This window comes from Colletes latitarsis, chromosome 11, assembly GCF_051014445.1.
Source record: "Colletes latitarsis isolate SP2378_abdomen chromosome 11, iyColLati1, whole genome shotgun sequence".
Taxonomy (NCBI): Eukaryota; Metazoa; Arthropoda; class Insecta; order Hymenoptera; family Colletidae; genus Colletes; species Colletes latitarsis.
Genome location: NC_135144.1, coordinates 26889421 through 26906894, shown reverse-complemented (window position 1 = coordinate 26906894; position 17474 = coordinate 26889421). Strand labels below are relative to the sequence as shown.

Genomic DNA, 17474 nt, shown 5'->3' with positions numbered 1-17474 from the left:
TATTTTTATATAATCGAAACGTTGGGTTACCGGAGTTCGTGAAAAAAATCATATACTTTGTTACGTTTAATTTGTTTCCTTTTTGCTTCATTCTTTGCAGTGGCACGTTTCCAAATGTTACGCTGCGGGAACGAAACGAGCGGCCTGACCTCGCCTGCTAATTGTTGAAACGTCGGAAGGCAGAAAGAGCTTTGTTCGTTCCCAAGTACGTTAAAAGCACGGAAAAGTACGGAAAATCGTACCACTTCCGGCGCCGGCTACGATTCTAGCTATCGCGGTAATAATTTCATTGAGTCGTTCCCGTTCGCGAGATTCCAACGTCTATTTCGATACCTTGCGGTTTCCACCGATATATATCACCCATCCAAACCCATGGAACCTTTCAATCACGTATCATTCCACTTCCTTTTTCAACGTCGATAATACTTGTACGGTTCTTTCCAAAATACACAAACATTTTTCATTTCGTTAACTCTATAGGCCCAAATACCGAACTATTTGGTTTCTGAATTATTTTCGTGTACATCCTAATTTATTTTGCAACACTTATCAGGGTTGCAGAGCTGATCTATCATTTTTTGATAGTTCTGTTTCAAAAAGAATGTTTCTTAAAAATATCAAACAAAGTTCTTATAGTATTTTCCATTGGTCCACTTTTAGAGTTCAATTATATTAACATTCAAATTTCAAAAATCGTGAAACACACATTTTACATTATAAAAGACACAAATTTCATTAAAAAAATTTTTATAATCGAATTACATCGCGTTTCTTTCCCAATTTTCTCCAAATTGATCATCCCTTCGATAATTGGGCCCCTCGACTCTGTAGGTGAAGCTTTTCCGGCGTTTAACGCGATACGGTCAGTCGCGAGTGTTACAAACGTTATAGAATTTCGCGAACGAGGAGACAACTATCGGTTTTGAAATGCGCATCGTGTTCCGTTCGCGGAATACCGAAATGCAGCTTCATTTTTCACCGGCATCAGCCACGTTTCGCACCCTATTTAATTTCCACGCCGGCCTCGAACGAAAATGGGTCATACGTCGTACGTTTCCCGATGTGCATCCACGGGTGCACGAACGTTAACACAGATACGCGGGTTTCTTCTTGTTTTTTAACCGTGGAGAACAAGAAAAGACGGAGCGTTACGGGTTACGAACGCCGCGGGAAAAGACGAGACGAGCAAAAAGGGGAGGAACGGGGGGCACGAAAGAATGGAACAGGAGGAAAGAGTTGGACATACAACTCCTCCACCTTTATTACGTGCACGGTTACTTATTCCCTGCGGGGCAATATCGCGTTCCATTTCCATTCAACGAATTTCTTGTTGTCCTCGCTCGCCTCCCGCCGAGACAACGAGGAATGGTCGCGAACCGACAGTCGCCGTAAAAAGGAATGCACGCGCCGGATCGTAGGGGCCAGCGTCGCCATTTTGGGATTTTGTCAATTTCCCCGGAAGTACTGGTAATTTATGAGACGAGGAAACGCGTGCACACCGCGTGCAAAGCGAAAATTTCAACGCGAGAACGACAGAAATTAATGTTAGGAAGCCGAGGGTCTCGGTCTCTTCGCTGGCGGTTAATATTCTCGTCTGTTTAGGAGACGCTCGGGCCAACTGTACGCGATCCTGGCAGTTTATTGGACGCGAATGTGTACGCGTTTACGATCTCGAGAAGGTTAAACGATGGTGTAAATTTCGGTGGCATACGGGGGGAAAGGAAACGTATCGGAGTTACCATTGAAGGGTTTTACGTGGAAATTAACAAATTCAAGATGATTTTCCTCGAGGATAATTTCTACCCTCGTTACCACCTTAAGGTTGCAACGAAATTTAGAATTATATTTGCTTTACGGGATCCAATTAGAATATAATTGCTTGCGAGCAGATTGTCGCTGATGTCTTCTTATACAGCTTTCCAAAACAATATACAATGTTTAGATGTTAAAGTGCAAATATACGGAAAGTAAATATTGTAAATTTAAGCAATCGTGTAATCGAGTAGTCGATTTTTCGATGTCCAAGATTTTCATGTAGATTACAGAAAAAATACTTTTTTTTTGAAGTTGTAAAGATAACTCAGTTTACGCGAATCGTTCTGTAAACAGGGCGAGGTTTTAATAATAAATCGAAGAAAGAAATGTCATCCAATTGCTAAGGGCGGTGATCGTGTCGTAAAACTTGCAAGTGCTTTTAATATCTGCGTTTGCCCTTTTCTTTGCACGGAATTAATTGGAATTCGTGGTAATTAATTCTACGCGTTACCGTGAATAGAAAGTGTGGAGTGAAATTTGTTCATAAGAGGCTTTGTGCACGAGAAAATCGATCCTGAATATTCATCGTAATTGCGTGCGATTGAGTCTGACTTCATCAGCGTGTCTGACCATCACTCGTTATTTCTACTTCCATCACTATTTGTGAACGTCTACGGTGGCATTGTGATCCGCTTTAATTGGTTTCAGCCAATTAGATGGTGCTAATATCAATGAAAAACAGATAATACAGTATCACCATCAATGTCTACGTACACATCTGCCAGTAAAAGTAACGAGTAATTACAGACACGTCGCTCAAGTTATATTCAATCATTGAACGTTTTTTTAAATCGTTAAAATGACAAATTTTATCAATTTTGGTGTTTCTCAGTTCTTTATAACCACAATGTTGTCTTGATAATATTTAAATTATATAAAAAACACTCTTTCTCGAACTTCTATAATTAGAAGAAATATTTAACTTTCAAAATTCTGTGGAATTTCCAAGATTGGCGATAATCCATCGCGAGCAATATTATGGCGAAATTCTATTGCATTTAGTTGCAGCTGGCAAATAAAATGGACAGCAAATACTGCTACTTACATTGTAGCTAGAGTATTCGTCTTTTCCTGGTGGTCCTGGAGGTCCTTGCGCGCCTTTTTCTCCCGGTATTCCATCACGACCCGGTTCACCTTTTTGTCCTTGGGGACCTTCCGGTCCCTGCACGCCGATGTCTCCTTTATCGCCTTTAGCACCTTGAGGTCCTTCGAGTCCCCTCTCTCCTGGTGGTCCTGCTGCGCCCTGCAGAAATAATCTCAATTACGAAACAGGATTAATAAATTAAGTCGTTGCTCTTATCGTAGTTACGTCAAATTTCACCGTACACTTATGCTTAAACGGTTTAAAAGGTTTAGAAAAATTATATTGGCTCGTTGATGGGAAACGTTTTTTATTTAACAGATGTATCAAATAGTACCCGTCACATTCTTAAACTTTTTATTGCGAATCGATTGGTTTCAACAAAGCGTCAATACCGTCAGCCCCATTTGCCCTTGTTTCCCTTCTTGACCCGGTACTCCTTGCTCTCCTTTCGGTCCCTGGATCATCTTTGGCATCGTAAAGGACGCCATCAGGGCTGTTGCGTTGCAGACGCACGTGCCAGGCTCTCCTTTCTCCCCTTGCGGACCCTGTGTGCCATTTTCACCACTTTATCGTTGCAAAAATAAGGGATTTATTCGTTTTATGTCTCGTTTATTACGATTTAAAACCCAAACGCGAAGAAATTATTTCCACGTTAAATGGTTTTTCAAATTTAAATGACTAGACTCGAGGTAAGAACGTAAAACCACGAAACAAATTTTCTTTCTCTGGAATTATTGAACATAGAAGGGGGCAAAAATTGATGGCCAAAACGTCACAATACAACCGACACAATTTATCGTCGTCAATGCAAACATGAATTCAATATTATTGCTATAATCGTACGAATAATCCCTGTATATAGATATGCTAATATCTCCGCAGACGTCGTCAATTTTTATTTCCGTCTGGTTCGTTCCAGAAACTATTTCAAACAACTGATCTTGAATTCTGACGAGCGGTAAAAGTCTCCTTTCCGGTATTTGATGGAAAGCGTGTCGCGACTTTATAGAAGGGGAAATAAAGTGTCTGAAAAATGTTATCACCTGTCCGTATTGGTCGACTAAATTAAGTTTCTCATTGGTCAAAGCTCCATTCTCAAGAATTTATGAGAGTGAAAGACGGAGGGTAGCTGATCAATACTTTTCTAAGCGTGACAGAACATCTATCGAAACAGTTTAAAGTTCGCCATGAATTCGTAAATCCATTCGTCTCGAAATTACAAACACCGTGTTCAATCTTTGGACCATTAGAACTCCAAGAAAACAAGCCAAAAACTAATCTTTGCATATATTACCAAGTTGAGTTTCCTCGAAGAATTATTGAAATATTTTGGAAAATATGTTTCGAATACGAACGAGCATTAAGTTTTTTATAAAAAAAATTTCGTACCCGTTTGTAACGTTGTTTTCGTTAGGGCTCGAATATATTAGGCATTAAACAAATGTATTCGTGTACGTATCCGCATACCAATAATTCCGGAAGATAGTGAATACCGTGAGAGCGGGTTTCTGTGTAATCAATGTTACATGCAGTGGTTACCAGTACTTCAGCGCTCTGACTAAATTGGCTTGCTTGGGTAACAAGATAAATGAGTGATCCCGGATTGGAATGCATTCAAGCCCGTTTCATATGCACAAACGCTACTGAATTATTATTGCTGAAATATGTGGCTACGTGTACATATCTGGCACAGTGAATGATTCTTAGAACTGAATTCTGGTTACTGCCGACAAACTACGGTGATTTAAGTACTTCTATCTACGTGGGAACGCGTGTTATCGCGGGATTAATATATCAAAATAATGTCCGCGTAAACCGAGCAACATTAAAGGTTACTTTGATTCCAATTACACACGTCGCTGTAAATGCACTACCGGTTGCATCTCGAATTTGTAATTTTAGGTAATCGTTGGGAAATTTCTATAGTCGTTTAAGAGGGAGCTCTGTAAATCTTTATTAAAATATTACTTATTCTTTGAACAGAACGACGCTAAACGAGTGTATCTCGTACGTTTAAATACGAGTTGTTCTTACTGAATTATCGTTCGTTTGTTACGACGAGAATCAAAATTTATGCGCAATTATTGCGCGATTCACCTACTATCTCAAGTAAAATTGCTGTAATAATAATTCTATAATCTGTACTATTCGTTTAAAAGATAAGAAGCGATAGTATATGGCTTAGTAGATATTCTTTTAGACAGAACAATGTACTGCTGCATAATCATAAGCAAAATCTGATACGAATGGGTTGTCCTGCAATATGCACAATGCATTCAGTGCGCCTTTCTACGTGTTTGGATTACAGAACTATTGCAACTGGAGCTTCTGTGGCTTGCGTAAGAATTGCTAATGGCTGAAATATCTTCAGCGCCGTACTCATGCTCGATGCGTTGGGCCATCCCTCGAATAATTCATCGTTTTTAATTTCATATTCAAACAGGCAATAAACTACGTTCCGTTAATGATCCAACAAGCAATGTTTTTTTTTGTTTGAAAACGGTCGAATAAAAATTAATACTAGGAAGTTTGCACTATTATTAATATAAATATTTACCTCATCCTGTCCTGGTGGACCTGGAGGTCCTGGGGGTCCTCTGACGCTTTCTCCCTTGTCTCCTTTATCACCTTTATCGCCTTTCGGCCCTTTGTCTGAGAAATGCGAAAAATTATTTAATTAAAAGTTCATAAAACTCGGGAAATAATATTCACCGAGTCCGTTTCGTGCACAAATCGAATTTAATTAAATGCGTTTGCCCGAAAACAAAAATGTTTTAACGAAGTTTAACAAATACCAGTCGTTCGGAAATGCAATCAAACTGAACGGAAGATCTTATCGTAAAAATACGAATTAAAGCTATTGCCATTACTTAAACAAATCCAATTATTGAATTTAAGTTCTAATAAGAGCGTAGAAAAGTTATATTTACGGGCAATAAATTGTTTATGAAACTAGTTGGCAGATTCTCGAAATAACAGGAAGCTTTTTATCAGCCCGCAGTCTTCTGGGAGTTCTGTCGATTGTTCCTGACAAAGGATGCCCGTAATGGCATTTGAAATATTAAAGAAACGATTCTCGAGGTAATTTCGGTAGTTGTAATGTTTCTTATCGACGGAATTATGATTATATAGAATCCGCGAATTCTTAGCGATTACTCACAGTCCGGATTGGGAGGAGGAGGTGTGATGAATGGCGGTGGATTGCTTTCCTCGCTTCTGTCTTCGTCATCGTCTCGTCCGATCTGAAAACGGATGGTAAAAAGGGACGGTGAATAAGAACACTAAACGTGATTTATATGTCGTTATGTAGTAAAAAGAAAAAGAGGATAAAAGGAACGGCGTGGGAGTTTCATCGCTTATGGTTGTGATTGATTGCGCACTGCGCTGGCGCGATTTATTTATCTTCGAAAAGTAGCGAAATCGTACCATTTTTCGGATTTCCACCATTGGGTTTTACGTTAATATAGTTTTACGTAACTTTCGAACAGATTTTGTAGCTACGGTCACTGGACACAAAGAATTTTTCAAAGCGTTATTAACTTCATCAGCTTCCATCTTTTTTTACATCGAGCGTTTCGATCATATTATATTTGATCGTCGAATTCCTTTCGTGTAACTTTATTACAAAGAATTCGAAGATAATAAACAACTTTCTTGAACTAATCAGTTATTTTGAAATTTTATGAAGAACGAAGACATACAATAACTTTTCCACTTTTTTTTACTGTAAAGTACCATTATATTTAATAACTCATACTTTCAGTTAACCATACTTGAGTATAATTGGAGCATTTAAAATTGAACGATCGGTTTTTCTAGCCGCACTTTTCTCTCCTCGAAAAATGAATGATACCGTGTAGAGTGACGGTGATTAATGAAGTTTCAGTTTAATCAAGCGAAACGGTTACCACATATTCTCTCTAAGTACTTTCCAATAATTATTAGTAATGACGCAGATATATCGGGCTGAGCTGTTCTTTTTTTATGGAACAGTCTTTTTATTATCGGAATATTGATTCAACGATATGCATTAATTAAAATTTAAATATTCTAAAATATTTGAGCGAAGCGTAACGAATTCTCTTTTTATTCGCACTTCTATTTTATTCATAAATTCTTCGTATCGAGATCGACACCTGTCGCCAAAATGTCAATGTTATAAATAATCGATCGTTGATAATATATCAGGGTATAATAAAGAAAATATAACGTCCAGGTACAATAGAGAGCAATAAATTCTTAAACAACGACGGTACGATGCTTCTGGTATTATGTTTTCCTTTAAATAGATAGGGGAATTAAATTTAATATTCCTCTCCCTCGCATCGTTTCAACTGTTTTATTTCTCACGCCTCTTACCTTTCCTTATAAATTACGGTACGTGAAAATGTCAGAGTAATTTTTTGCATTCGTCTCTCAGAATTTTCCTCCGCGAATACACGACTTCATAAACAGTAAAATATAGTACAACTATGGTATATTGTACGTTCAATGGCACGTATGGTGGCCCGTGGCTTTTGTATTCCCGCGGGCGATATAATATAAGAACTACTTAGCATTTACAGTTCTTTCTAGAACGACGTTTAATCCACTATTTTCTGTAAGAACCGCTATCGATCGTTAAAATTATTTTGCGTCGGTAATAAAGTAAAATTTAGAATGCAGCAAATGGATTTTTCAATTTTCTGGAGCATTGGGAATACAGGCAATATGTATTTAATCGAAAACATTATATTTATCGCAGTCTTACGTATGTTTTCCATTTTATTAAATAGAAGTATTTATACTCGACAGAAAATTCTAAAATAAACATATTTCTATTATTTCTTGAAAGCTCTATCTACCAAAATTGTCCATTTTTTCATATGGAGAGAACGTAGTTTTGGTTCTTGTACGTCAACGAAAATTGCAGAACTTTCATTTTTATTAAAAAATAGTTAGGACTCGTACTAAGCATCTTAAAAAAGTGAATATCCTCTTAAAAATAGATTTCAGAGGTTCCCCAAATTAGATTGTAGCTTTCATCGAACAATCGACTACATTGAAAAAAATTATTAAAGTGTTTCAATCGCAAGTATATAAAGTTGAAATGAATTGTAGGGAAAATGATTGGCCAGAGGCGTCTGCTACTGAAACTTTGCTCGGTCAACGATGTATTAATGCAAAAGAACAGGCGTGTCTTCGTAGCTGCATCGATGCATCGTAGTTGCAGCGCACGTGAAACCGACGGGCCAATCGCAATAACACGTAAGAAAGAAAAGACGAATACAACCAGCGGCTGTTCTATCGAATTCGTTCACCCGGTATACGTATATCCTGATCAGCTCCACCATGCACGGCTGCGTCTTTGCATCTCACCGTACGTTCTGGAAGCTTTTCTCCGAAGTAGGATTTTACGGGTGAAATAAATTCTTCGGCTCTTTCTGAGTTAGCAGGGATACCAACTACGAACGAGTTCGCACGAACGGCTCGGTTTGGCACCGGGAACCATCGAGGGATCGGTGTCAGGAACCGGAAGAAAGGTATACTTAATTATTTTCAGCGAGAGTACTTTTTTTTTTTAAATCTCATTGTTAGAACCGAGTTTAAGGGAAAATAAAGAAAATACGGATCGTCGAGAAAGTACATGCGTATTTTCTTTACGTTTCGAATTGCTTTGCTGTGAAAAAGTAGGTAAAGGAACGCGTTTTACGTACTACATACGCGAGCCTTTCTTTATTTTTTGCGTTAACAAGCACGTATCGTAAATCTCGAAGCACCGACAGCGAAACGTTGTTTCTCTTCGACTTGTCGATTCGCTGATATCATTTATAGAGTCTTTGATCGAGCGATCAATATCCATTCCCAGTGAAAATATTACTTTATACGGACAGGGTCGAACTCGCGAACAGTAAAAGATATATATCTTTTGCGAACGGTTCGAGAATCGATGCCATACTGAATTCAAAAGTAGACATTTCACTTTAGATATTGAACAACGCGGAGGAAGAGAGAGAAATAAAGGAAATGACGCATGCAGAATAAAACTGTCCCATATTTAGAGTAGATCGGACAGTTGGGACTAAAATGTTACAGGATTGATTGTGTATTATTAAAAGAAACTTAACAATATTTTTGAGAGGGTTTTTTCATTTTCTTTGTAAAAATGAATTTGATGTATGGGCCTCAGGAAATTTTGCGAGGTACGAGAACGTGTGCAAAGAAGGTGTAACAAACAATATTTAAAATTTCAACAAACTTTGATCTTCGTTCTACACAAAAATAATTTTTAAACACATTTCATTTTTCCACTTTGTAGGAGTCTCCATAAATGTTTCCTGACCTCATTTACCTAAACGATTGCATAGTTTCTCTATGGCGTTTGTATCGGAAAATCGGGGAAACGTTTCAGACATTATGTTTTTGGTAAAGAATTTTTTTCTCAAAAGTACGTAGGATTTTGAGGGTATGTCTATTCACCAAAAATGATTGTAACTGATCCCTACAACTAAAAATAATTTTTTCAGAACGATTTGAAACTTTTTTTTTTCATCGAAAAATTTAGGTACCTACCCCTTGTCGATTTTTCTTAAAAATTCGTTTTTGATTTTTAATAAATTTGTTTCACGCGCTACGGAAAAGTTGTCTAATACTTTTTTGTAGATACCAATGAGCTCTATTTCAAAAGAGAGTTTCATTGGAATATATTCACTATTGTATGAATTACGGTTGTTTGAAAATTGGACCACTTTTATGGGGTTTTTCCTACTTCACGGGGTTAAGGAACAATTTTTCGGACATTCTTAGAACTTCTACATATTCTTTACCAAAATACGCGTTATTTCGTCGAGTGAAATGCCACGGGGGAGGGGTTAAACATACGTACGAAATTTCAGGGAAGTATGTCAACGTATGGTCAGACATTGCATTTTCGGTAAGGAATTTTTTCCTCGACAGTGGGTAGGATTTCGGGGGTATGTCTATTCACAAAAAATGATTGTAATTGATCCCTGCAACCAAAAAGAATTTTTTTAGAATGATTTGAAACTTTTTAACTTCGCCGAAAAATTTGTCTATCTACCCCCTGTCGATTTTTCTTAAAAATTCGTTTTTGATATTTAATTACTGTAATATTTAGATTAAGTGTACAATCTACTAAAACATTTTTCCATCTACACCGTCGTATATTTAGGATGCCCAAGGAGTAAGAAAGCAGAGAGTCGAAATCAACGATCTTATTCGGAAGTTCTGTACACACGAGGATCCTTCGAGGGTCCAGGCTGCGGCCAGCAGGACAAATCAAAGTCAATTCCAGTTGGTAAGTTTAACTTCGATGGAACTGGATCGCCGCGTTTAATTGCCAACGTAAGTGGTTACGTGGCAAGAGCCAAAGTTCGTCCTTAATTTCTTTCTCTACGGTGGTTTCCACGTCTCCGTATCCATCTTTGTCCCTTTTTTTCTATTTCTATTTCTCTCTGTACCGTTACCCTCCCCTGTGCCTTTCCGACACACCTATCGCCCACCCACGCGCGACCGATTCCTCTGTGAATTCCTCAGCGGAGCAAGCTTGCTCTCTGTTCGTTGTCTGTACAGTCTGCTAGGAAGTCAATGCTGGAGTTCGGGTCGAGGACCGTGATCCGAAGGAAATACCTTTGAGGCAATAGCATTTTGATGAACCTTCGAATAGATTTAGATCCTGGACGATTTGCTGCTCGCTAGTTTCATTAGAATAATCTGATTCCTTCTCGGCTCGATGGGACGAGTATCTCGTATTTGACGCGCGCGATTGTTAAGGTCTTGTAATTGATTTTCGAAGACTTGTTGTAGTTTCGTTTCAGTGTATAGCTGCTCACAGATTTGTTGAAACAGGCGAAACTTCTACAAATAAAATTTAACATACCTTTGACTCGTAGATTATTTGCACGTTAGTGCTTCAATTTTAATAGTTTTACACTCGATAATTAAAGAAGGGAAGTACCAAGGTCCTAATGTACACAAATATCGTATTAAGTTGAATATGAAGGAGCCTGAGATTTTATATTACGCCGGAAGTTCCGCGAGCTTATTCGGAATTCACCCAAGATTTAATGCCACATTAAATTTAATCGTCAAAAGATTTAATAGATCGAGCAAGTTTGGGAAACGATTGTGACGGCAGGTTGGATCCCTGAACTTCGTTTGGATTAAGAGAAACTCTATAATGATGATGAAAAGGCCGAGGTCCTCCGAGAGGTGTTTTAGGCCGCCGATGTAAGTCCCACATTGGAATTTCCAACGTTATTCTCACAGTGTTCGGGGAGACATTATCCCCAGAAAGTAGTTCGCGGTTTTCTTTTAACGTCGAATTGTCTTACGACCGTGTCTCCTCGACGAGTCGCAATTAAAACGTTTTACGCGAAAGGCCCCGCGTAAGTCGCAATAAGAAGTCGAACAAACGGATCCAAGACATTTTCGGATCGCTGGAAGACCGTCTTACACGATCTTCGTCCAGTAAAATCAGAAATTAAACTCGTACTATTTAATCGAACAAACTGCTGGAAAAGGATTAGAGTTATTTTATCTTTTAACCGATTAAAGAATACGTTCGTTCAAATTTCATACTATCGGACGATAGTTTCAATTATTTTCAAATTCACTTTTTGTGAAGATTTAATTTGATTTGGTTTCGATATTTGCATATTTTTCAACGGTCTATGGATGTAAATAAAATTCACACAGTTAATTAAACGGAAATGTTATCCTACGAAGTATTAAAAGGAGAATTTACGAAGTGTGGAAATAATTCTACGAGATGGAAAAAGCATGTATGTGACAGATTGTTATTTTTATTTAGCATTCCATTTTCTTTTGTATTATTTGGTTAGACCGTGAACAGATGGTTGACGCGTATATAAATACAAAAAGTTACCTCTGTTACTCGACCTCATTTAACAGTCTAGTTCCACTAAAATAAAAATGTGACAGGTTTCCCGATAAAATAAATTCAATTGCCAAGAGACCTTGCGGGCATGACAAGGATGCCAAATTTGACAGTCTCATTTAAACGCCAATCAACGTTTCGACTCATTAATTTAAAATCACCTTTCAAAAATACAGAAATTAACAAAAATCTGAAGCCAATATTTCTATGTGTACTTACTATAAGTAAGAATAAAAATCGATAATCCAATAATGTCAAAGAAAGAGCTGGCGGTTTATATAAAAATTATATTGGCTTGTATATATTGGTGACCAGTAACACGCGAATTCGGAATCGAATTCACAAAGAATAAAATAGCATCGTTTCGCTCTGCTTAAATTCGTCGGATGAGACGTTAAACGAACTCAAAAATATAAACAAATTTAATTAAATCCTTTATCGCGATGCAAGCGCCAGGTGTTATCGAACGTTGTACGATCGAGTTGCGTTAAAACGAAAGTTCGGCTTCACAAACAGGAAAAATTCAACGTAGTTTGAGTTGCTGCTGTTAGTACGGTTACAAAAGTTAGCCACAATTACAAGGTAACAAGCATCCGCGCGAAACATTGTATCGGGCTGTTAAACACTTCTCCTCGCCCACGGACTGCGTTCGTCGTTTTATCGGAACTTGTAAGGGAGCTACGCGATAATGACCGATTTTTATGAGACTTTGCAAAGTAATCAAAAATATTCGACCAGAGTCTCGTTTCTCAACATTCTTGATTCATCAGGTAACGTGTTAATCGATATTTTGCAAAATAGATAAGAAATATAAATCTGTTGCAAAATACAAAATAAATTTTTCTATCAGAAGGATCAACCTATTTCAGTACATTTTTTAATACAATAGGTTTAAGAGACATCAGGTGAATGCTTAAATAATTTTAGACTACTCTACGAGCCTAGAGTTTCACAAAAATCGGTCATTATCGCTTCAGGTAGTTTTTTCATTAGATTTAAACTCCACAGGTGACGAAAAGTTATTCTTGAAAACCGGTTCCAGCCACGACACAACATCGAACTTCGTATCTCGTTTGCGAGCTCCGGTAACTTTACATTAATTCGATCGGGTTAGTCGCGCCGCTACTTGCGGAACAAATAATTAGTCGGTATTGTCAGTAAGGTTTCAACGAAATTCAATTTCATCTTGCAACTCACGTCTATCTTATTAATGTCATTATTCCCCGAACCGTCGATCAGCTCGGGATCAAGATCGCCCGAGCCAAGGTCCTCCTCCGCATCGAACTATAAAAGAAATGTCGCGTTAGCACCATGTTGTGTGTGTGTGAGTTTATACTTAGGATTAATTTTCTTCTCTTGGGAAATCAATGCCACCTACATCACCCTGTGTTCATCGTGATCAAAAGTACGACGATTATCCTTTACCTTCTGAGCTTTATCCCATCAGATGGGAATCGGTGTTGATGGCACTCCAAAGAGGCCATACATTTTTTATTGCATCTAAAAGAATTTCTCTGAGCGTGTTTCAGTACTCTGCACGAGCTTCAAAAACCTGAAGTTTCAATTTTGTTTTGTTAAGTTTGAATAACTTAAAGATCAAGAGTACACGGTTAAGGAGCACAGAGTGGCTGTGACATAAGCAACGACCACGAGCAACAGTTGTAAAAACATTTTTAATGTTTGTTCGTGGCCGAAACACTTGGGTACTGGCGAGAGATCGAGAGATCAGTTAGAGAGATCCGCGATTCAGCAAAAATTACATGACACTGCGCCAGCACATTCCCCTTTAACTCGTGATCGATTTTTCAATTTACTCGTCTTTAAAGGATCACTCCTTGAAGCGGCAAACACATTTTGCAAGTGCCTTCAGCTGGCCTCGCAACTTGCAAACTGAAAAGTGCACGCGTTCCCGGAAATGCATGGGCGAAGCAAACAGAGTGCTGTTTGATTAATAGCCTTCGCCGTAGCATCTGTTGCGCGAAATATTTAAACGGAAAATAATAAAAGACGCGTGCTCCGCTTCCTCGTAAACGTTTTGACTTTAAACTCCCTTGAATATAATTAAACGAAAAATGATAATATGGGCAGACGAAAAGAACAGTTTCGCGTGTTTTATAAAAACATTTCGTGAAACGGAAAGTCGATTATTCAAATTTAAAAACGATACGATCCGTACAGAAGATTTTAAAGTTGAATATGATGGGTTGATAAGCTAATGAATATGCGGACAGTTATATCGATAATAGTATTAAGCTTCGTCGAAATAAAAGTTCGTATATGAAAGAGGGAGACGCGATCGATTTTAATCTGCGTTATTTATTCTAATTAATTGCGTTACTCCTTTCTAACAACAAGTTTCACAAGAAAAAGTTCTGTTCGCCTGAAAATATTGTCGTGCTACTTCTCTCGTGGAAGCTTGATTCGAAGTAAGAGGATTAGAAAAAATTGGTTTCTAATACGACGTGTTTAGGGAGATTTTCGTAATACTGTAACGTCGCACTTTAAAGCGTTCAATTAAATCATGCAGGAGCAACGGTAATGATGATTGAAACCCGACCGATCTGCTCGTGCAACCACGCAAACATACTTCAATATGGGTTTATGATACGTTAATAGCAACTGAGAGATTAGGAGAATAGAACACTGCAATGTAGATTAGACTAGATGCACGACAAAGTAACGGGAACTTTAGCGATTCGATAGTTGTACATTTATATTTATTCGTTTGTCATAATAAATGTATGAATTTTGTAGGAAATATTCGAAATTAAGTGATTTATTAAATCGTTAAGATGCACATCGTCTGTCAGGATGAGAACAAGAATAGCGTTTCACGAGTGAATGCGTCGAAACGTTGGACCACGCGCCTAAAAGCCGACCCGTAAACGAAAATTTTACATCTCTGTGTTAATTACATCGGAATTAATTAAACGTAATTAAACTATTCGATCAGATTTAATCGGCGTCTGTAAAGGAAGGGAATTTAAGCGATGCACATTCATCGGACGGATTTACGGGGGTGGGGAGGAACGAAATAGCAGGAAAGTTCCGATTGAAATTAGAAAATAATCCAATTAAACGTTCCGGCGTTGCGTGTGTTTGTGTATGTATATAATGCACTTTACATAGCATTAACGCGCCCGCTGTCATCTCGCACACGTACAGAGTAGCCGAGCGAGCTTAATTAATCTCATTCCAACGATTTCAGATCTGCCGTGAGCCCTTTTCAATTATTCAAATGCAGAAGATCCAGCATTGATTCTACGCGCGTTTCCCAGACATGATTCCGAATGGCGGTTCCATTTTGAACCGCAGAATTCATCGATGCCTTGCAAAACCGCTGCTAGGAGACACCATCGGTGCAAAATGTGAAATTCTCGACGATTTTTGGATGCACTTTGTAAAATTTGGACATCTAAAAGTATTTTCCACGCTTCGAGATTTTAGGGAGGATAGGATAAGGGATAATTCGACTGGAGTATGCAAGTGCATACGGTGCATTTATCGGAGGGGTTGTCTGCGACTGTTTATCCTGGAAAAACAACGCGTGGTTTTAGCGTAATAAGTGGCTTTAGTAAACCCCTGGGATATTGGAGATGCCCCAGAGATGCAGCGTTTAAGGCTGAATGCGTTTCAGTTATCGAATGCGTGATATTTTATTAAAATCTATAAAAGTACAGTATAATAATAAAGTAAGAACCGTTGAACGGTTATCGAAATCACGGGGAAATATACCAATTCATTGTTTATGTAGTAGCCAGGATTTGCATACTAAGTTCCACGAAAATCGATTAATTTTTACGCGCAGATAATATCGAAGGTAATTATTTAACGCTGCGAATTGTCACGTTACGACCTACGTTGGTTTATTTACGAGAGCTGGCTTTAAATACGGGACTGGGTAAAACGGGTAGTAATGGAAAATGGGTTGTTGATTTTGAAGTAACCCTGTACCGTCTTCGACGAAATATATAATATTATTGATAAGTATTGCTTCCATTGTTGTTGCTCTGTGAGTCAACGGTAGTGAAATGTACCACTCAATGCTGATAGAAATGCATGTAAAAAAATATAGTGCTCTATTTGGACTCTTGTTTACTTTAAATAACGAAATATTGATACTGAGAAAATTCTGAGGTTACTGAACCAATATTACCACTGGGTATAGATACCCATAAGTATATTAAATATCGTGGGCTCTAAATTTAAGCAAAAGTTTACAGCAATAGCATTAGAATTATTATTTCAGCTACACGTTGTACAATTTGAAGTAACGAATGTTTTTAGAAACAAAGAAATTTAAACTCTAAATCAAAGAAGTTCACACCGCAAAGCGGATCAATTTCATTCAATGAACTCTGAAACACCGTCATTGAAGTTAACCCAAAAGGAGGCATTAGTTAATTAAAATATCGCATTCGTTTTAATCGAAAATCCGTACCTTTGTTTCGTTTGCTTCAATAACTACGTATTACGTATTGACGTGGAACGCACGAGAGAATACCTACAGTATGTCAGAGTAATTAATGTCACGCTTTCACGGTGACGTAACATATTTCAATTTTGATCGAAACAGATTTATCTGATTTTGTATACGCGAGCTCGAGATTCCGTATCTTCTATCAATTTGAGTTTCAATATCCAGGCTAATCCTAAAATTTAATCCGTACTAGAATCTATGTATCTGTATATCAATCTACATACGAAATCGGTAACATTGTGTTTTAATTTGTCGCTCGATTAATTATTACTTTTATATTTCACGGTCGGTGAAACATGATATTATCATGACTAATACCATTGACGCGCGATGCAATTAACTTTCGTAATTAGCGTTTGGCTTGATGCGCCTATAACTTTTATTTACAAACGAGTAAACGCGTCTCATTAATTCTCTCGTTTACGTTCCATTATGAGCGATCAAGTTGGCTTCGGATCACGAAAGAGCTTCTGGTATATTTCTTTCATGAGCATAATGCTTGTTTGCTCTTACTAGACTGAGCAAGGTCGTTAAATATAGCTGCATTAAGGAATCGATAGGAGAAAATTTGTAGCTCTCGTTTGACCAGGGTTGTTTTAAATGTTTTCGAGTTTCTCATGCGGCAATACCTCATCGATTACGACTGGCGCGACCTGCTTTTTTCGGAATTACCTACGGATATCGAAAAATCGTACCTTTGAGTGCCGTGCTCTCCGAGGAGAAGAGCACCCTCGACCTCGATCAATCACAGGGAAATTCAAAATATTCGACGACGCGTCGCGACGCGAGACAAAATATCGCCCGCGCGATTTCGCCAACGAGAAACGAGTCAACAAGAACGCAGAAGCATTCGTCAGACAATATTTCGTCGCGAGTTACCGGGTGGGGGGGAGAGAGAGAGAGACTTGAGATTTTTCATGCGGAAATCCCGGATTTCTACGTTCGATTTTCGCGTATCCGCCCATTTTCGTCGGATTTACGCTTTGTTTCGGGCGAAAGTAGCGCGAGAAACGACGTATGCTCCCAGGGATAAAGAAGAGTACCAACCGGGGAACGCTTTGCGAAACTCGCTCGTTCCTGAATAATTAAATTAAACAGACAATCTGCCGGATGCGTCTCTGGCGTCCAAGATTTCTGAAACACGAATAAACAACACTCGTCGCTTAATATTGATACGTATACCGATCATTTTTCCA

General features: G+C 38.2%; 1 protein-coding gene across 15 annotated transcripts in view; it reads right to left on the bottom strand.

Annotated features, from left to right (window-relative positions):
* Positions 1 to 17474, bottom strand: part of Mp (collagen XV/XVIII-type protein multiplexin) — a 301479-nt gene that overhangs the window by 16615 nt on the left and 267390 nt on the right. For 13 of the 15 annotated variants that reach the window (XM_076776823.1, XM_076776815.1, XM_076776813.1 and 10 more), the window contains exons 6-10: positions 12996 to 13082; positions 6060 to 6141; positions 5457 to 5551; positions 3292 to 3444; positions 2861 to 3058 (exon numbers count right to left, since the gene is read on the bottom strand). In XM_076776823.1, the coding sequence (XP_076632938.1) occupies positions 2861 to 3058; positions 3292 to 3444; positions 5457 to 5551; positions 6060 to 6141; positions 12996 to 13082 (615 nt within the window). The remainder of the gene's footprint in view (positions 1 to 2860; positions 3059 to 3291; positions 3445 to 5456; positions 5552 to 6059; positions 6142 to 12995; positions 13083 to 17474) is intronic. The other 2 variants (XM_076776822.1, XM_076776824.1) reach the window with 1 other exon arrangement.